Source organism: Phyllopteryx taeniolatus, chromosome 2 (genome assembly GCF_024500385.1).
Source record: "Phyllopteryx taeniolatus isolate TA_2022b chromosome 2, UOR_Ptae_1.2, whole genome shotgun sequence".
NCBI lineage: Eukaryota > Metazoa > Chordata > Actinopteri > Syngnathiformes > Syngnathidae > Phyllopteryx > Phyllopteryx taeniolatus.
Window position 1 is genome coordinate 39889979 of NC_084503.1, and position 21839 is coordinate 39911817.

At 44.2% G+C, this 21839-nt stretch overlaps 2 protein-coding genes across 5 annotated transcripts in view; one reads left to right on the top strand and one right to left on the bottom strand.

The window, feature by feature from the left end:
- LOC133474470 (TIMELESS-interacting protein-like) overlaps positions 1 to 12355 on the top strand; it is a 32902-nt gene extending 20547 nt beyond the window's left edge. Inside the window, exons 4-8 of the mRNA XM_061766235.1 lie at positions 7151 to 7226; positions 7300 to 7422; positions 7492 to 7552; positions 9854 to 10075; positions 11801 to 12355. Of these exons, the coding sequence (XP_061622219.1) occupies positions 7151 to 7226; positions 7300 to 7422; positions 7492 to 7552; positions 9854 to 10075; positions 11801 to 12030 (712 nt within the window). The 3' untranslated portion in view covers positions 12031 to 12355. The remainder of the gene's footprint in view (positions 1 to 7150; positions 7227 to 7299; positions 7423 to 7491; positions 7553 to 9853; positions 10076 to 11800) is intronic.
- dis3l (DIS3 like exosome 3'-5' exoribonuclease) overlaps positions 12209 to 21839 on the bottom strand; it is a 69778-nt gene continuing 60147 nt past the window's right edge. For 3 of the 4 annotated variants that reach the window (XM_061766231.1, XM_061766230.1, XM_061766233.1), the window contains 5 exons: positions 18205 to 18359; positions 17899 to 18077; positions 17641 to 17786; positions 13309 to 13480; positions 12209 to 13107 (listed from right to left, as the gene is read on the bottom strand). In XM_061766231.1, coding sequence (XP_061622215.1) covers positions 12799 to 13107; positions 13309 to 13480; positions 17641 to 17786; positions 17899 to 18077; positions 18205 to 18359 — 961 coding nt within the window. In that variant the 3' untranslated portion in view covers positions 12209 to 12798. Of the gene's footprint in view, positions 13108 to 13308; positions 13481 to 17640; positions 17787 to 17898; positions 18078 to 18204; positions 18360 to 21839 lie in introns of those variants that run through there. The other variant, XM_061766232.1, reaches the window with a different exon arrangement.

The following is a 21839-nucleotide window of genomic DNA, read 5'->3' on the forward strand; positions in this document are numbered from 1 at the left end:
TTAAGAAGACAAAGGCAGAGCAGAGAACCATGTGGTGGAAGCTGAGAAAGGAATATTATTGTGCGGCTTTTCGGGAAGAGGTGAGACAGGCTCTCGTGGACAGGAGGAGCTTCAAGAAGACTGGACCACTACAACCAAGGTCATCAGGGTACTTGGTGTTTCTTCTGGCAAGAAAGGACAGAAGGAGACTTGGTGGTGGAACCTCACAGTACAGGAAATCATACAAGAGGTTAGCTAAGAAGTGAAACCGAGAGGACCGAGGAGAGTGGAAAGGACTACATTGAGATGCGACGTAGGGCAAAGGTAGAGGTGACAATGTATCTGTAGCAATGGACATTCTTTTAGACTCATATTATTTCATACCTTGTATACTGTACTGTATTCATATACTTATAGATGGATACTTATTTTATATTGTCATGTCATTTATTTCTATCCATCCAATTGTGCCAAATGGGGGAGGACTGTAGTTGTGCCAACCCACACTGCCATTAGGAATGATGTGGGTTGGAGGAGAATCTGGAGGGAGATGAGGGTGGGGGCTGCGGTGGAGCCATTGAGTGGTCTCGCAAAGGGCGCCATTCAAGCAAGCACCGCCACTGGCCGACAGCCAGCCATTGGAGGATACAGTATGCACTTATTTTCAGCATGGGACTGTGCGATCAGCGGATTTGGCGCACTTCTCTTGGTCAGCAGTCTTTTTTTGCACCACCATGGTCTGGTTTCACATAAAGACATATATTGACGGAGCGTCATAGCTGCTGTGCAAGAAGACCGAGACGCCATATGAAGCCTCCCTTTGTTGGTGTTCACTGTGCACTCGGCCACTGTTGCGGCATTTTCCGTGAAGTGCGCCACAGGCTCGTAGCTAAGCTCAAATAAACTGAAAAGAAACGAATCAGTTCATCAAGTGGTTCTATTCAGCACGTTCACTCAAAAGAATCATTCGTTCGTTCGTTAGAAGGAATTTTTTGTCAAAGACAAAACTACTTGAGGCCCACGTCGACTGCTAAAAAATGATGAAAAAAAGACTGCAAAATATTTGGTATGCAAGGGAATGGAATTGGTATCCACTTCAGCAGAGTGTGATTTCAATCTTTTCAGTGCTCATACGCACCACTTACAGTATGTGCACCCCTGCCTATGAATATTAAAGGTCCCATACCATCAAAATCCAAATGTTTTCCACTCTTACGCATAATATAGGTCGAAATGAGTCTGTGACATGGTTTGTTTGACAGTTTGTTGACTGTATGATAAAGTTGATGAAATGCAAAAGGCAAGAAAATCAGCCAATCAGAAATAATCAGGCGTCGTCGTGACGTAGTTACACTGCTCATTAGTCAAGTACCTGCCCACTGCGTGGTTGGTACCCAGCCACTCAACTCAAATTCACGTGACGTTGCGTCGCAATAGCCAATCTGTGTCGAGAATATACTGCGTCACACACAACGTCCTATACAGTAAAAATGGAGCATAAAATGATCGTGCTGTTTGTGGGCACCTGGAACATTTTGATAACTCCTGCTTCTAATACTGGGACAGCACAAAAAAAGAGCAGGCCTGGAGAATGGTGTGCGAGGAAGTTGGCATATCTGGTTTACTTGTTTACAGGTCTCGGGTGTACTTTACAATATTACATCCCAAATACTAGAAAAAGTTGGTTTGGCAAAATACGGGACCTTTAAGTTTGGATTTGAAAGTAATGAGAGAGTCTGAATTGCTGAGGTCAGGTGACAGAGAGTTCTAGAGCTGGGGAGCAGAATGACTGAAAGCTCTGCTCGGACTCAGACCCAGACTCTTAGCCTGAGGTGAAGATTAGAATCTGGAGCAACCAACTACAATGGAAAAGCTGTCAATATTGGATAATGTACACTGAACAAAAATATAAACACTTTTGTTTTTGCTCCCATTTTTCGTGAGCTGGACTCCAAGATCTAAAACTTTTTCTACAAACAAAAGGCCATTTTCCTCAAATATTGTTCACAAATCTGTCTAAATCTGTGTTTGTGAGCATTTCTCCTTCGTCGAGATAATCCATCCAACCTCACAGTTGTGGCATATCAAGATAATGATTAGACAGCATGATTATTGCACAGGTGTGCCATAGGCACAAGTCCACTCTGAAAAGTGCAGTTTTATCACACCGCACAATGCCACAGGTGTCGCAAGTTCTGAGGGAGCGTGCAATTGGCATGCTGACTGCAGGAATGTCCACCAGAGCTGTTGCCCGTGAATTGAATGTTCATTTCTCTACCATAAACCGTCTCCAAAGGCATTTCAGACTGTTTGGCAGTACATCCAACCGGCCTCACAACCGCAGACCACGTGTAGCCACACCAGCCCAGGACCTCCACATCCAGCATGTTCACCTCCAAGATCGTTTGAGACCAGCCACCCGGACAGCTGCTGCAACAATCGGTTTGCTTAACCAAAGAATTTCTGCACAAACTGTCAGAAACCATCTCAGGGAATCTCATCTGCATGCTTGTCGTCCTCATCGGGGTCTCGACGTGACTGCAGTTTGTCGTCGTAACCGACTTGAGTGGGCGAATACTCAGATTCGATGGCGTCTGGCATGTTGGAGAGGTATTCTCTTCACGGATGAATCCCGGTTTTTACTGTTCAGGGTGGATGGCAGCCAGTGTGTGTGGCGTCGTGTGGGTGAGCGGTTTGCTGATGTCAATGTTTTGGATCGAGTGGCCTCTGGTGGCGGTGGGGGTTATGGTATGGGCAGGCGTATGTTATGGGCAACGAACACAGGTGCATTTTATTGTTGGCATTTTGAATGCACAGAGATCCTGAGGCCCATTGTTGTGCTATTCATCCACGACCGTCACCTCATGTTGTATGATAATGCACGGCCCCATGTTGCAAGGATCTGTACACAATTCCTGGACGCTGAAAACATCCCAGTTCTTGCATGGCCAGCATACTCCCCGGACATGTCACCCATTGAGCATGCTTGGGATGCTCTGGATCGGCGTATACGACAGTGTGTTCCAGTTCCTGCCAATATCCAGCAACTTCGCATAGCCTCCAAGAGGAGTGGTCCATCATTCCACAGGCCACAATCAACAACCTGATCAACTCTATGCGAAGGAGATGTGATGCACCGCGTGAGGCAAATGGTGGTCTGGTTTTCTGACCCCCCCTGACCCCCACAATAAAGAAAAACTGCACATTTCAGAGTGGCCTTTTATTGTGGCCAGCCTAAGGCACACCTGTGCAATAATCACGCTGTCATCAGCATCTTTATATGCCATACCTGTGAGGTGGGATGGATTATCTCGATGAAGGAGAAATGCTCATTAACAGATTTAGATGGATTTGTGAACAATATTTGAGGGAAATGGCCTTTTGTGTATGTAGAAAAAGTTTTAGATCTTTGAGTCCAGCTCACGAAAAATGGGAGCAAAAACAAAAGTGTTGCGTTGATATTTTTGTTCAGTGTAGCTTTGGTGCCAATTAAGAGATTTAACATTTTATTGATGTTTAATTTCATGAAGTTAGAGGTGAACCAGGAGTTAATATCTGATGAGCTGGAAGTGGGGGAAGAGTGTGGAAGTGAAATGTTGCATTTGTAGGAAAGGTCAAGCTGGGTGATGTCTGTGAAGCAATGAAAGAGAACATCTAATTTAGAAAAAAATGGCTCCAAGGGGGAGGAGGTTGATGATGATGATGAGCAGGGGCCCTAGGACAAAGCACTGGGGCACACCTGTTGTGACTGGGGACAGTTTGTAGATGGCCCCTTACTGTTTCAAAATGACTGCGCATCAGTGCACAAATCAAGGTTCATTAAGACATGGATGAGAGTTTGATGTGGATGAACTTGACTGATCTGCACAATCCAGACTTCAACTCTATAGAACACTTTTGGTTGAATTACAGCGGAGACTGACAGCCAGGCCTTCTCGTCCAACATCATTGTGTAACCTCACAAATGCACTTCTGGAAAAATAGTCATAAATTCCCATAAACACTCGCCTAAACCTTCTCGAAAGCCTTTCCAGAAAAGTTTAAGGTGTTACAATTGTGGAAGGTGAACCTAATGTTATATTAAAGTGAAAATGAGATGGCTTCCTAAAAAATCCCAGCGATATATAGGAAAAAAAAAGAAGAAGAAAGCAATTTACGTGATATCAGACGCATGGCTATTCATTCGTCGAGTCTGATGATGATAACTAAATAACCGTCTGGACATTCAAAAAGCTATCTCAAAATGCGGCTGCCGTGTTGTGAGGTCAGCAATTGAATGCTTTCACCAAAGGGAGCGGTGACCATCGTTGCCAGCAAGCATGGACAAACGCAAGGAAGTGCCAGTGACTTCAGCGACAAAATCAGCGATATTTCTGTTGAAATCGAAACATCGTGGTACTGGGAGCAATTATGATGTTATGTCCCTAACGGTTTGAGCCTGATGACAATAGTGAAGCTGCAGTTGAAGTTGTTGGAAACAGCGACGAGTCTGATGGTGAAGCTATTGGGTGGTTACAAAACACTGAATAGTGCGTGGATGACTATGGTCTGATGGCTACATGAAATTACTTACTCATCTGTTGTTGTTGTTGAAATTAATGTTATTCAAAGAATGATTTGAGAAGACGTGATCATGGTTTTTATCTTTATTTTAGGTGCTTGTGTACAAACTGTGAACCAATGCGAGACTTTGTTTGCTATGAAAAAACGTGCACAGCTAGCATCTGTGGTCTAGTGTATAGTATAAGCAACTTGATAATATCAATACATAACTTCGAAGTTCTAGCTAAATACATCCCCAATTCCAATGAAGTTGGGACGTTGTGTTAAACATAAATAAAAACAGAATACATTAATTTGCAAATCATGTTCAACCTATATTTAATTGAATACACTACAAAGAAAAGCTATTTAATGTTCAAACTGATAAACTTGATTGTTGATAGCAAATAATCATTAACTAGGAATTTTAGGGCTGCAACACGTTCCAAAAAAGCTGGGACAAGTGGCCAAAAAGACTAAGAAAGTTGAGGAATGCTCATCAAACACCTGTTTGGAACATCCCACAGGTGAACAGGCTAATTGGGAACAGGTGGGTGCCATGATTGGGTATAAAAGGAGCTTCCCTGAATTGTCAAATCATTCACAAGCAAAGCTGGGGCGAGGTTCACGTGTTTGTGAACAAGTGCATAAGAAAATAGTCCAACAGTTTAAGGACAATGTTCCTCAACGTACAATTGCAAGGAATTTAGGGATTTCATCATCTACGGTCCATAATATTGTCAAAAGGTTCAGAGAATCTGGAGAAATCACTGCATGTAAGTGGCAAGGCCGAAAACCAACATTGAATGCCCGTGACCTTCGATCACTCAGGCGGCACTGCATCAAAAACCGACGTCAATGTGTGAAGGATATCACCACATGGGCTCAGGAACACCTCAGAAAACCAATGTCAGTAAATACAGTTCGGCGCTACATCCGTAAGTGCAACTTGAAACTACTATTCAAAGCAAAAGCCATTTATCACCAACACCCAGAAACGCCGCCGTCTTCTCTGGGCCCGAGCTCATCTAAGATGGACTGATGAAAAGTGGAAAAGTGTTCTGTGGTCCGACGAGTCCACATTTCAAATTGTTTTTGGAAATTGTGACCGTCGTGTCCTCCGGACCGAAGAGGAAAAGAACCATCCGGACTGTTATGGACGCAAAGTTCAAAGGCCAGCATCTGTGATGGTATGGGGCTGTGTTAGTGCCAATGGCATGGGTAATTTACACATCTGTGAAGGCACCATTGATGCTGAAAGGTACATACATATACTGCCATCTAAGCAATGTCTTTTTCATGGACGCCCCTGCTTATTGTCTGCTTAAGACAATGCCAAACCACATTCTGCACGTGTTACAACAGCGTGGCTTCGTAGTAAAAGAGTGTGGGTACTAGACTGGCCTGCCTGCAGTCCAGACCTGTCTCCCATTGAAAATGTGAAACTACGACAACGGAGACCCCGGACTGTTGAACAGCTGAAGCTGTACATCAAGCAAGAATGGGAAAGAATTCCACCTACAAAGCTTCAACAATTAGTGTCCTCCGTTCCCAAACGTTTATTGAATGTTGTTAAAAGAAAAAGTGATATAACACAGTGGTAAAAAATGACCCTGTCCCAGCTTTTTTGGAACGTGTTGCAGCCATAAAATTCCAAGTTATTTGCTAAAAACAACAAAGTTTATCAGTTTGAACATTACATATCTTGTCTTTGTAGTGTATTAAATTAAATATAGGTTGAACATGATTTGCAAATCATTGTATTCTGTTTTTATTTATGTTTAACACAACGTCGCAACTTCATTGGAATTGGGGTTGTAGTTAAACGTGGGTCCACTGTGTCAATTAAATTCAATGCTTCATATTGTTGTTATATGTTTGGTGAGACTCTATATGACCAGGTTTCAAATTTGACTCACCCTGTGCCTTTCGGGTTTCGCCGCAGCCATTCTGGTACACTTTAAAGCTCCTGTATCTGCGCTGGTCCGAGCTTCACATTCCCGATGTCACTTGAAAACTGTTGGTACTGCATATTTTTTTTTTTTAGCTTCTTCTTGCTAAATCCAAGGGATTCTTGGAATGCAGGCACCGTTTTGAAGCAGTCCTGAGAGTAGGCTGTGGGCTCCGTTCTCTGGACTTGTCTTGTCCATTCCAGTTTAAGTTGTAGGTCCTTTGGGAATTTAAAGAGGCTAACGCGCTCTCCAGTCACATTCGACCATCCTGGTGCCACACAACCTTCCCGCATCTTAACTAGTCTGGACAACAACTACCCGCTTTCCTGAACTACTACTGCATGAGCTAGTAAATATAGCAACTTCCTGTCATCTGCTGACATCACACGTCAAACTGAAAGGGCAACGTCGTCGTTTAGGGCGGCAGATTTGAAAGCGAAAAAGTGACACACATTTGACTAATTCAGTGTAAATTCTGTTTAATGACTAGGGTAATTTACATATAATACTTAAACATATTTTGTTCATGACAGACGTATATTTCAGCCGATCCTTCTCATCTTCCCTTTAAAACCTACGGATTAAAAATGGAATGTCACTTAAATTCATATCTGAGTGAGGTGAGCAAATACTTTTGGGAACATAGTGTACATAAAAAATACTGCTGATCTTCTCAGGTTGACATCTGAAAAAGGACTTCCAGCTCTGCGAACACTTTTTGACGATGTCTGTTTTAAAGGCAAAGGGCATGAGGTAAGATTCTAAATCCCATATATGAACAGAAACGTTGTGAGCTTCATGATTTGTGTGGTATTCATCAAACCAGGCAGAGGACGTGCAGCTGCTGATGCAAAAGATGGAGAACTGGGCGCACAGGTTGTATCCCAAACTTCAGTTTGAAGATTTCATCGACAAAGTGGAGAAGCTGGGCGCCAAAAAGGAGGTGCAGGTAGGACCGATACACGGTACTTCGTTGTTTGACGGAAGGTAGTTGTCTGATATGTTTCTCCTCTGGCAGACTTGTCTCAAACGGATACGCCTAGACATGCCACTGATACATGAAGATTTTACTGGTATTGGTAAGTATTCATATGAAACTGTCTTGGTATTGTAGATTTGATGTTATTCATTTGTGTGCAAGACAGGTCGTCCAAAATTTGGCCATCCAAAAATATACATTCACGCGACATGGTTTGGCTTTAGGTTACATGTTTTGGCTTTATGTTACCTACTTCATCCATCCATCCATTCTCTTCCGCTTATCCGAGGTCAGATCGCGGGGGCAGTGGCTTTAGCAGGGAAGCCAAGACTTCCGTCTCTCCAGCCACTTCATCCAGCTCTTCCGGGGGGATCTCGAGGCGTTCCCGGGCCAGCCGGGAGACATAATCTCTCCAGCGTGTCCTGGGTCGTCCCCGGGGTCTCTTCCCGGTGGGACAAGACCGGAACATCTCACCAGGGAGGCGTCCAGGAGGCTTCCTAATCAGATTCCCGAGCCACCTCATCTGGCTCCTCTCAATGTGGAGGAGCAGTGGTTCTACTCTGAGTCCCTCACAGATGACCGAGCTTCTCACCCTGTCTCTAAGGGAGAGCCCAGACCCCCTGCGGAGGAAGCTCATTCCGGCCGCTTCAATCTGGGATCTTGTTCTTTCAGTCACGCTGTGGGTCGTGACCATAGGTGAGGGTAGAAACGTAGATAAACTCCTTCACCACAACGGACCGATACAGTCCGCAGACGCTGCACCGATCTGCCTGTCGATCTCTTCCCTCACTCGTGAACAAGATGCCAAGATACTTGAACTCCTCCACTTGGGGACCTGGAGAGGGCACTGCACCCTTTTCCGACTGAGGACCATGGTCTCAGATTTGGAGGGCAGGCGCTTCACCTTTCCAGTGAAAGTTGGAGATCACGGCTTGATGAAGCCAACAGAACCACCTCCTCTGCAAAAAGCAGAGATGCAATACTGAGACCAAAAAAACGGACACCCTCTACACCTCGGCTGCGCTTAGAAATTGAACAGAATCGGTGACAAAGGGCAGTCTTGGCGGAGTCTAAACCTCACTGGAAAGTCCGGTCCGGAAGTCCGACTTACTGCCAGCAATGCGGAAAAAACTCTGACACTGGTCGTACAGGGATCGAACAGCCTGTATCAGTGGGTTCGGTACCCCATACTCCCGAAGCACCCCCACAGGACTCCCAGAGGGACACGGTCGAAAGCCTTCTCCAAGTCTACAAAACACATGTAGACTGGTTGGGCGAAGTCCCATGCACGCTCGAGGACCCTGCCGAGTGTGTAGAGCTGGTCCACTGTTCCACGAAACAGGACGAAAACCACACTGCTCATCCTGAATTTGAATTAGACTTCCCAGCGGACCCTCCTGTCCAGCACCCATGAATAGACTTAACCAGGGAGGTCATCCCCCTGTAGTTGGAACACACCCTCCGGTCCCCCTTCTTAAAAAGAGAGACCACCACCCCAGTCTGCCAATCCAGAGGCACTCTCCCTGATGTTGACGCGATGTTGCAGAGGCGTGTTAACCAGAACAGCCCCACAACATCCAGAGCCTTTAGGAACTCCGGGCGGATCTCACCCACCCACAGGGCCTTGCCACCGAGGACCTTTTTAACAACCTCTGTGACCTCAACCCCAGAGATAGGAGAGCCTGCCTCAGAGACCCCAGACTCTGCTTCCTCAAGGGAAGGCGTGTCGGTGTAATTGAGGTCTTCGAAGTATTCTCACCCTGACTCACAACTTTCCGAGTCGAGGTCAGCAGCGCCCCATCCCCACTATACAGTGTTGATGGTGCACTGCTTCCCCCTCCTGAGACGCCGGATGGTGGACCAGAATTTCCTCAAAGCTGTCCGGAAGTCGTTCTCCATGGTCTCACCAAACTCCTCCCACACCCGAGTTTTATATATCTAGTCGGAACTTCTCGACCTCACACACCAGCTCGGGCTTCTTCCCTGCCAGAGAGGTGACATTGCACATCCCTAGAGCCATTTTCTGTCGCTGGGGATCAGAACGCCATGGTCCCCGCCTTCGGCCACCCCCCAGCTCACACTGCACCCGACCCCTATGGCGCCCCCACCCCACAGGTGGTGACCCCAAGGGAAGGTGGACCCATGTTACCCTTTCGGGCTGTGCCCAGCCAGGTCCCATGGGTGCAAGCCCGGCCACCAGGTGCTCGTCCTCGAGCCCCGCCTCCAGGCCTGGCTCCAGAGGGGGGCCCCGGTGACCCTGGGTGAGGGAAAACGAGATCCAATATTCGTACTTTTCATTAGGGGTCTTATACATTGTATTGTTCATATTGTATTGATCTGAAGTCTCCCAATATTTGCTGACATCCTTTGAGACAAATTTTCCCCAAAACTCTTTATTCAGGTGAGGAAGAGGCTCCTTCTGTATTTGACATCTTGGGAGATTCCGATCCATTTAGCAGTCAGAGCTTCCCCAGTGACCCGCAGGAGCCGATCCACTCCACCCCAGCGCCTACTAGCACACCTGCCCCCTCCATCACGGACGAGCAGCACCAACGCATGGAGCTGAACAGACAACAGGGCCTGGAGAGAAGAAAAGCTTGCCAGCAGCAGCAGCAGCTAACGGGTAAATGGGTCTTCATTTCAAAACATCATAAAACAAATTAAGAAAAGATAGTAATCCAGTCTAATTACAGTGGATCGAAAAACACCCCTGTTCAAATGCCACATTTTTGATTGAATTGTGATTGGTTGATTCAGTTTGAAGACAGCCACATCCCCTGTTAAGGTCTTGTCACACTGCACTTGCTTACTGTGAAAGGCCCCCGCTTCAAAGCGCAATGACAACGGCAACGAGGGTGCGCCCATCTCATATTTGGAAGTGGTGACATACGAGGTTAGCGGGAAGTCGGGAGGGTTTCCCCGCTGAGTGGACCGCAACTCGGCATTACGCATTTGTCATTGTTGGAAAAGAAAGTCCTAATGTTACTTATTTAAAGTAGGAGGAGGTGACGCAGCAGCAAAAAAAAAAAAAAAAAAAAAAAAAAGGGAATTGGAATAATTGATAAATAAAAGTAGTGAGCGACATTTAGATCTTTGTAACGGAATAAAAGTACCGTTACTTCTTAACAGCAGAAGCGGTTTTCTGGTCTCGTCAACTCCTATGACAATCCAAAGCAGGTCCCGAGCGCACAGGCGGAAGTGGGGATTCTATACTAATTTCATGGCAGGATCTTGGGAGTTTAAACTCATTTGTGAGCTTTCTAGTTCCAGGAAGAGTACTTCAAGGATTATTTCAGGCTGAGCAGGGAGCTTTGAAAGGGAGTATGAAGGCCTCCTGCAGAGACGTGTCGGTATATTATTTTTCTATTGGCCCAAGGTTTGGGATAGTGGGACCCCGCAATTATTATGCCTTGCCCCTTGTCGTTTACAGTACAAGTCAGCCAAAATAGCACTCAGAAATCACTGCACCAGCCCCGCTCTCATTGGAGGAGCTTTTTGACGTCACTGCGTTGCCGCTTTTTCTATCCGTGGATGCGACGCTGAGTGTCACATACATGCAAATCAGTCGCCTTTTGAACTAGAAATAGGCCATTTACGTGAATCGTATAGATCCGATGAGTTTTTCCTGGAGGGCAGTGGGGGAGTCGCCACTGCTGCCGCCATAGGCTGTTTCGTATGCCTTGAACGCTGGCAGCTAGATCCATTCCACAAATCCACCATCCACACGCAGCTGGAATTGTATATATTACTTTGCGGCGGACTAATATGCGAGCACACAGGCCTGAGGTTCCGCCTGTGCGCTCGGGACCTGCTTTGGATTGTCACAGGAGTTGAGGAGACCAAAACACTTCATTCCTTTGGCATTTGCATGTTGCTTCAAAACGCACTGCTGTCCACTCAGCACATACAAAACAAATGGGAAAGTCGAGGGCGACAGACGCCTTGCCAATCACAGTGTGAAAAGGCCTTCATAAGAGCATGTGCACACTTGTGCAACCATATGATCTCAGTTGTTTACTTTTATTTATTCAAATGAGTTGTACAGGTCCTACGTTACATTAATGGTAGAAACTTGAAACAATTTAAGTTGGTCTCATTTTGTAATATCACTAAATTCTGCCATTTCAACAGGGGTGCATAGACTTTTTATATCCACTGCAGGGAGTTGTGCAGTTGACCAGTTTTATTTTTTATAATACACTGATCTCGTTATTTGCTGGGGATACATTCCCGATCCCACCCGCTATAGGTAGAAATTTTGTCCTAGAAATTCCATATAAAAATTAATTTATAAGTAGTCCCTTACACATTTAAACGTAGCAACAAATACTATATTGTGATCCTTCAGGCTTACAGCCAGTCGACCCATCGTTGCAAGCAGGCGAGTCCTCCCTGAACACCTCAAAATATGTCAGCCATTCCAAAGGAGAAGACGATGAGGAGCTGGACAGCAGCTGCCCCCAGCTGTCAGTCAAGACCCCCGAGTCCGCCGCTATGTTGTGTGAGAAAGCAGGGACCAAGCCCAACCCTCTAGCCAGCAGCAGCACTGAGGCGCTTGAGCAGATTAATGCTGAATAATGTCAACTACTGTACTCAATTTTGCTTCAAATCAACTTTCGCTTTTGGTTCTGATAATGTATATGTTTTAGATCTAAAGATGCTTGTGAGTGAACAATGTTCACTTCTGGCAGTATGCTATGTGTAGTTTAGTACTTTGTTATATAGTCTCGGGCAAAAGTTTGGACATACCGCATGCTCGTGTCGAAGCTTTTCAGTTTATTTAGTACATCATATGCATGATGCTGTTTATCTTTACAGACCATCTTGTAATTAAAAGGAGTTATTTCGTGATGTCAAAAGTTGTTGTAATTACTGTTCAATTAAAGTTGACTATAAAAAAGAACATTACCAGTTTGTATTATCGATATCCACAGTAAATAAGAATGCAAATACTGCACGTTGTGTCACCGGTTAGCAATTTCAAGGGACAAACCACTTTTTTTGTAAAGGCTGCTAGCTGACGATCCCAAAGGAAGCGTACGACTTCAGTATCAGTCTAATTTGAGTTGAGGTCAGGAGTTGTATGAGGGCTTCCACACATCTATTAAGTAGTAATTAAATGCCATTACTGTGCAGTCTTTGACCATCCTAATGAAAATACCTCCACAATGGTTGATTTATCTAAAAACATATACATAATACCAAACATGTCCTGATCAATGTGACACTCATGTACATTACAAAGTGAACACGTTTAAAAATACTTTGTCTTCCTGTTAAAAAATATTGTTGAAAACTGTGTATTCATTAATTCCATGTCCTATCAGGCAGACTCCACTACAGTCTCTAGGCTGTGGCGGCATATTCCAGGTCCATCAGTGAAAGCTCTCGAATTTCCTCCAGGAGTAAGTATAAATTTGGGCTTTTGCTTTGGCAGAACTCTTGCTCCTCTTTGGACAGTTCGGGCCGCCAGCTCGCCTTCTCCTGAGCCTGCTGGGTCGCCCCCTCAGCTAAGCGCACCACCTCCTGAACCAGTTGGCTGCGGCCATGCGACGGAGTCTGGTGGAGCGTCATGCTCAGGTGTGGCCTGTTGCCGACGAGCTCAAGGTTGACACTGTCGGGGTGACAGCGTGACGACTGCACGCAAATCCGAACCTGAGGAAAGCAGGGAACTCAAGTTGGATTACATCACACCTCGATTATAAAAATGTCAAAATTTGACAATTTATGCCTTAGTGTTAGGCTCTGATTAAATGGTGCATACTGATGTCCCTCAGTAGATATAGCAAAATCAGCAATGTAATACTAAAAACCTATGGCTGGACCTTCAAATATTGAAGCGCTTTGGTGACTCACAGTGATGTGGTTGAACAGTGTGAAGGTGGTAGTTCCAATGAGGGACGTGGTCGTGATGCGGTCCGAATAGCGGCGCACAGAACCGCTCTGCCACTCGCAGCGGCCGTCCTGTCCTACAGAGAGCACCTGGCCCTCTCGATTCTTCAAGTACACGGGCCCCTTCATGCCGTACCTACGCACACACCATTTGCGACGCGGCAAGACAAAGCAATCATTTCATGTTAACAACTGCCAATTGAAGGGAATAAATATTGCCAACATTTCAAGGCTCAAAATAAAGTTGACATTTTTTTTTTTTTTTTTTCCCTCCTAGGGGCAGTTTTGCTTTTCATTTCTTCATTTGAGGAGAATATTTTTGCAACTTAATCGCACAGGGACCCGAAGCAAGCATTTTATGAAACAATCAAAACACGACAATATAAAGGGGGAATTGAATGTAGGGCTGCAGCTGACGAATATTTTAGTACTTAAGTAACCTACAGAAAATTCCATCAAACAATTGAGTATTTGGATAAACTATATTTTTGCTTGGTTAAAGACCAATTATGAACACAAAGAGAAAATAAGACATTGATTTAATAATGTACGACTAATTGGCTTCCTTTTTATCAACAGTTTGTATTTCTTAAATTCACGTTGTACATAAAAGATAAGACTAATATATATATATTTAAAAAAGCATTAACAGCCTTTGTGCATTTTCAATTTAGCAGCTAGCATTTTGTGACATATTAATACATTAGGTTCATGGTTGTGCATTCCGACCAACTGACTAGGAATAAGACAACTATTCTTTGTACTACTACCCGTTTTGGAAGTGTTAATTTTTGTTTAAACTAAAAGGAAGAAACCTTGAGAGATAAACATATTCCCTTCATCTCCCTTTAGAAAAAGCCTCCTCTTGGTACATGATGATCCATTTTACTCTTATCCCTCTCTGGCCACATTTTTCACTTACTTGACTCAATGGTTTGTCACTTACAGACCATCAGATGGCAGCAAACCGGCCATATGTCACACAGCACCCTGGTATGTACCGCTATGGTTGCGCGATACTGTACTTGTCACCTTAATAAACAAGCCACATATTCGACGGTACTCAAAATTAAGAGAGACACTCCGCAGCCCGCAGGGCTAACTTTATGTCAGTAACATAGACTAACATTTATCACACTGATTTGCGCTATGTTAACTTCACCTTTGTCTCTCGGTTCCTGTGATGCTGGGTCATACTCGGCGGCGAGAAAGGTCCATGTTAAAATGAACGGGTTCTCGCCTGGCATTTCACTATGAAATGCTACCACACTCTCGCCATTTCTTTTTTTCCTCTCTTCTCAGTTTGGCGTTGCATCTTGGTAAACCTGATTTGTAGTTTTGCTTTTCAATGTTTTTTGATGCGCAAAATGCTAATTTTGACCCGCAAACTGCGATGTGAGACCGCTTAATTCAAGCCGTGCATTTACATATCGGCCCGTTCACATAAACACACTTAACGTACAGTGCTGTGAAAAAGTATTGGCCCCCTTCTCAAATTCTTATATTTTTGCATCGTTTCCCCACTTTGTTTTAAGATCATCAAACTAATGCCAATATCAGACAAATATAACCCCCTTATTATAAAATGCTTAATTTAATTTATTAAGGAAAAAAACAACAACTTACAAACAAAATTTTACCTGGCCCCATGTGAAAAAGTAATTACCCCCCTTGTTAAATGATGAATTGTGGCTTATCACAATTGTTGGTTCATTTTCACTGAATTACACTCAAGCCTGATTACCTCCAGACCTGCTCAATCAAAAAAAATGACAAACAGAATCTGTCCTGAAAAAATCAATTCGGACGAAATAATAAAAAAAAGCTGCCACAAAATGACAAAATCCAAAGAAATTCCACAGAGTCGAGAAATAAAGTAATTGACATCGATCAGTCTGGAAAGGGTTACAAAACCCATTTCTAAAGCTTTAGGATTCCAGCAAACCATAGGGAGAGCCATTATCTTCACATGGAGCAGTGGTGAACCTCCCCAGGAGTATCTGGCCTACATAGATTACCCCAAGGGAAAGGCAATGCCACATCCAAGAGGCCACACAGGAACTCAGGACCACTTCTAAATAACTGCAGGCCTCCCTTGCCTCAGTTAAGGTTGGTGTTCATGGCAAAACAATAAGGAAGAGATTGGGGAAATATGGCATCCATGGCAGAGTTCCAAGGCAAAAACCACTGCTGACCAAAAAGAACATAAAGGCTCGTCTTACTTTTGCAATAAACAACTGAATGAGTTCCAAGACTTTTGGGAGAATATTATATGGACTGACGAGATGAAGGTTGAGCTTTTTGGAAGGTGTGTCTCTTGTTACATCTGGCGTAAATGTAGCACAATATTTCAGAAAAAGAACATCATACCAACAGTCAAACATGATGGTAGTAGTGTGATGGTCTTGGGCTGTTTTGCTCCTTCAGGACCTGGACAACGTGTTGTGATTAATGGAACCATGAATTATGTTCTTTAACAGAAAGGAGGAGAATATTCAGCCATCAATTTGTGACCTCAAGCTAAAGCGCACTTGGGTTCTGCAGCAGGATAACGATCCAAAACACACCAGCAAGTCAACTTCTGAATGGCTTAAAAAACACAAAGGTTTTGGAGTGGGCTGGTCAAAGTCCGGACTTGAATCCAATTGAAATGCAGTGGCATGACCTTAAGAAGGCCGTTCATGCTCAAAAACCCTCCATTTTTGCTGAATTCAAACAATTCTGCAAGAAGAGTATGCCAAAATATCTCCACAGAGATGTGAAAGATTCATTGCCAGTAGAAAATGCTTGATTTCAGTTGTTGCTGCTGAGGATGGCCCAACCAGTTATTAGGTTTAGGGGGCCATTACTTTTTCACACAGGGCCAGGTAACTTTGAATAGTTTTTTTTTTCCTCAACAAAATTAAATGACAATTTAAAAACAGCATTTTAAGTTCACTTGGGTTATATTTGTCTGATATTTACATTTGTTTTAAAAATTTGAGAAGGGGGGCCAAATACTTTTTCACCGCATTGTAGGTGACTTTCTGTCCGGTGACATAAAAACACTGCAAATTTCACATAATGTAATGCACTGAAAAAACAGTCCTCTGAATTAATTTTAGACTATACATCGGTTGCATAGTTAAAAAAGTGGTAAACTGATGTACATGTTCAAATTAAGTAAATTTAAATGACTTTTTTTCCAGTGTATGATGCCTTCAAGTCACATTATACTAGATTATATGACAACACATTATACTATTACAAAACGTCATGACATTTCTGTCATCTTGCACAAACTGACAAAGAAATGAGAGGACTTGAGCATTCACATAGGACTACAAAAATAAATGTTATTAAGGTTTTCTAAAGTTTTTAACTAAATATTTTAACAATTTAATATTTGTTTTAACCATTGGCCATGGTGCTGAGACGCATAGCATCACAGCCACAGTATGAATTGGATTACAGAAATCCTGATTACAAATGGCATCTTGAAATTAATGTGTACAGTCGTGCTCACCATTATTGGCACCCATGAAGTTTAAGTACCAAATGTGGAATATCTCCTGAAGAAAATGAATCAAGTGAAACACAAATTTTCTACAGAGGACTTGTTTTTGATACAAAAGAGCAAATGATAACATTTAAAAACAGAGCTTTTTGTCAATGCACACAAACAGTATGTTTACAGAAGGTGCAATGACGCCTTTAAGGAAAAGAACACCCTGCCAGCAGTCAAGCATGCTGGAGGATCCATAATGTCGTGGGGCTGCTTTGTTAAATCTGGGACTGGAGGTCTTGACTGTATCACGGGTATCATGAAATCAGAAAATTATCAGGAGATTTTAGAGCGAAATGTTTTATTTACCCAGTGTAAATATCGAGGGGTGCGAAAATTGCTGCACATGCTGTTTTCTGGTTTTTCTTCCCTTTGAAACTACAATATCTAAGTGAAATTAGTTTTTTTTGGTCTCTGTTAAATTACTTTGGAGCTCCAATTAAGAGATGCTGATGATATAAATTTGGTAAATTTCCATTTATTTCTGTAGATATATAGGTTATGCAAAAAATGAAGTGGTGCCGATAATGGTGAAAAGGACTGTATAATGTGCCAGCAAAGCTCTATTCCCATTAAGTTTCCCTTCTGTTGGAGTTTCAGAAACCACCAGCAGCATTATTGTACATATCTGACACAGCTATGGCCAGCTCAGTCACTGTATCAAATAGTACCATGGCGAGTTGAACGGAACTGCATTGCTGGGTCGAAATGTGGCTTTCCAAGCTCCATGTAAGAGCAAGTTGAAAACTTACAGCGGAACAAAGGCCAACACACCGTTGTCTCGGATGGCGTAAATGACAGCATCGGCCACGCAGCACTGGTCCGTGTGAGGGTCTCTTTCTTTGAAATACAGACACTGGAACAACTCAGTGGACGCCTTCTGTGCCTGCTGGGCTGCCTGCAAATGTCATATGGCGGTCAGTCCCTGAGTGTACACAACAACATTTTCACTAAAGTACTATCAAATGGGTTAAATCCTATTGTTTGAAGGGAAACAAAACAGCGCTGACCCTGTTCTTTTTGTTGATATGATGAGCCAACTCATCTAGTTCTTTGTTAGTGGCCAGTGCCTTAGCAGGGCTCCGCCCCTTCTCCACAGCAATGGCTGCTGTCAGAAGGCGATGGACCACCATGTCGGCATAGCGACGAATGGGTGATGTGAAATGTGTGTAGCGGTCCAGAGCCAAACCTGGAAAGTGTCATTTCGTCAAAGGAATAATAGTAACAAGTAGCTTTATGTATCATTCAGGCAATGCCTCTCAATATATCCAATGACTACTACAAGAGTGTCAAAGGTATTGTATTGTATTTCATACCATAGTGGTAGTACTGGTCTTGGGAAATAGCACCGGTCGAGAAATATAGTGCCTGAGACATGGCTTGGGTGGCCATCATCCTCAGCAGTCTGTTCAGCAGTGGGTCCTGCAGGTCCACAGCCCGGTCCAGAGATTCAGCTAAAGCTTTATTGGACCTACAAGGATTCACACACAGGAAATAGGCAAAGTGCTACAATATACTGTACATTTTATCATTATCTTTGGGGAAGTATTTACACCAATAACAGGGTAACGAATATCTGACCTCCACATGAACACAAAGACTGACCTATTCCTTTGGACAAGACCCCCATGTCACCAGACGTCTGTGTCAAGTCACATTGACACTTAATCAGATTAAACTCAGTCTTTCATCCTCGTAAAACCCAAGAAGGACAAGGACTTCACTGTGGAGAAATGCAGGATGACCTAGAAGGTCTGCAAATCTCCTCATGACTCCCATAATTGATTGATGACTGCTGCACAATGGTCACTTACTCCTCATTAATGGAACATGACCACCCCCCAGTGGTGATTAAAGACACTGCCAGTTAGACTACTCGTGATGGTGTACCATGTGGTGGAAGTGGACAGTAAAATGACATTGAAGAAATCCCACGTTTGCACCAAACAAAATTAAACCTTCCTGAATATTCTAAATGTATACATTGATTTCTCTGTCATTTAAGTGTTGATTCTACAGGTCGGACTACAAGACTACTTGAGCAGAACTGTACCTCTTGGTTTAAAGCCAAACAGAACAAAATGATGTTGAATTGAACAATAAGTAGTTGGTTTCCCAAGACTCAAGTTTAAAACAATCATTTTATATGCTTGAGCTCTGCGTGAGACAGTTTCAAAGTTGGAAATCATTTATTTGAAAATGTGCTGAGTCGGGAAGTCGAATATCAGATTCAGAAGGAGCAGTGTGGTTTTCGTCCTGGCCGTGGAACAGTGGACCAGCTCTACACCCTCGGCAGGGTCCTCGAGGGTGCATGGGAGTTCGCCCAACCAGTCTACATGTGTTTTGTGGACTTGGAGAAGGCGTTCGACCGTGTCCCTCGGGGAGTCCTGTGGAGGGTGCTTCGGGAGTATGTGGTACCGAACCCCCTGATACGGGCTGTTCGGTCCCTGTACGACCGGAGTCAGAGTTTGGTCCGCATATCCGGCAGTAAGTTGGACTCGTTCCCGGTGAGGGTTGGACTCCGCCAAGGCTGCCCTTTGTCGCCGATTCTGTTCATAACTTTTATGGACAGAATTTCTAGGCGCAGCCGAGGCGTAGAGGGGGTCCGGTTTGGTGGCCTCAGTATTGCATCTCCCCTTTTTGCAGATGATGTGGTTCTGTTGGCTTCATCAAGCCGTGACCTCCAACTCTCATTGGAGCAGTTTGCAGCCGAGTGTGAAGCGGCTGGGATGAGAATCAGCACCTCCAAATCTGAGACCATGGTCCTAAGTCGGAAAAGGGTGGCATGCCATCTCCAGGTCGGGGATGAGATCCTGCCCCAAGTGGAGGAATTCAAGTATCTTGGGGTCTTGTCTTGTGAGGGAAGAATGGAACGGGAGATCGACAGGCGGATCGGTGCAGCGTCTGCAGTGATGCGGACTTTGAATCGGTCCGTTGTGGTAAAGAAAGAGCTAAGCCGAAAGGCGAAGCTCTCAATTTACCGGTCGATCTTCGTTCCTACCCTCACCTATGGTCATGAGCTGTGGGTCGTGACCGAAAGAACAAGATCCCGGATACAAGCGGCCGAAATGAGTTTCCTCCGCAGGGTGTCCGGGCTCTCCCTTAGAGATAGGGTGAGAAGCTCGGTCATCCGCGAGGATCTCAGAGTAGAGCCGCTGCTTCTCCGCATTGAGAGGAGCCAGATGAGGTGGCTGGGGCATCTGATTCGGATGCCTCCCGGACGCCTCCCTTGTGAGGTGTTCCGGGCATGTCCCACCGGGAGGAGACCCCGGGGACGTCCCAGGACACGCTGGAGAGATTACATCCTTCGGCTGGCCTGGGAGCGCCTCGGGATCCCTCCGGAAGAGCTGGATGAAGTGGCTGGGGAGAGGGAAGTCTGGGCGTCCCTGCTGAAGCTACTGCCCCCGCGACCCGACCCGGATAAGCGGTAGAGAATGGATGGATGGATGTGCTGAGTTTAACCCGTGCTTAGGGCATGACTCACGTATATAGAATGAAATATAACATGGAAACCTGAGTCGATGGGCTTTGTCTCCTTCTCCACCTCAGGGGTACAAAAGCCTTGACATCCCTTCTTCTCGCTCGCTCTCTCCTCCGTCCCTCGCCTCCTGCTCAGCTCCTGCGCTTGGCCCCGGCCAACCAACCCCCCCACCTTTTTTTTCTGTTTTTTTCCCCACTGAGAAAAGACCATCCCTGGAACAGGTGATCTACGATCGTGAGTAAAATGTTGCATTGATTACTAGAAAGTACAAATTAGTGCATATTAACGCGGGGTTAGATTAATGATCTCACACGAGTCCCAACTTTGTTCTCTCTCAACATGCTTCAATTCATTCACGCTCATCTCATGAGTTCAGCCATTCATCCTATATCTTGTTCTTTACGTATGTTCACCTGTGATTTTTGTAGTAAAGTCCCCCTGCATTTGTCCCCAAATTCCCCTGTAGTTTAGATAAAATTTTCTCTACATTAAACATCCTGTGTTCTGTGTGTGTTTGAGTCAAGATATTGGCTGCTGTAATCGAGAACGAATTCTATAGCTAACTGTAGCAACGCCTTCGGAAAAAGATTGATCCACAAGGTTTTATCCTGCTGTAAGCTAGTCAGTTATAAGGGACAATACAAAACAACATTTCAGTGACATCTTGGAAAGTGCAAGGTTTAATTGCAGACAAGCTTATATTATGAATGTAATGTTTTGATGAGATGATGAAACCAGGTACAGTATATTTACACTGAACTGAGTCTGCTGTATGCAGTGGTAAAATTATTAGCCATTAAACTATGAATTACGATGTTCTTATGTTTCATATTTGTTTTAATTTTTTTTCTTTAGTTTTATGGACTGATGATACCAAGATTAAACTCCACTAAAGTGATGGAAAGGCCAAGTATGGAGAAAGAAAGGATCTGCTTATGATCCAAAACACACAAGCTCATCTGTGAAGCATGGTGGAGATAATGTGGGGCTTGGGCTTGCATGGCTGCTTCTGTAACGGGCTCGCTAGTCTTTATTGATGACATACAGTGGGTACGGAAAGTATTCAGACCCCCTTAAATTTTTCACTCTTTGTTATATTGCAGCCATTTGCTAAAATCATTTAGGTTAATGTGCTTCCTCGTTAATGTACGCACAGCACCCCATATTGACAGAAAAAAAGGAATTTTTGCAGATTTATTAAAAAAGAAAAACTGAAATATCACACAGCCATAAGTATTCAGACCCTTTGCTGTGACACTCATATATTTAACTCGCGTGCTGTCCATTTCTTCTGATCATCCTTGAGATAGTTCTACACATTCATTGGAGTCCAGCTGTGTTTGATTATACTGATTGGACTTGATTATGAAAGCCACACACCTGTCTATATAAGACCTTACAGCTCACGGTGCATGTCGGAGCAAATGAGAATCATGAGGTCAAAGGAACTGCTTGAAGAGCTCAGAGACA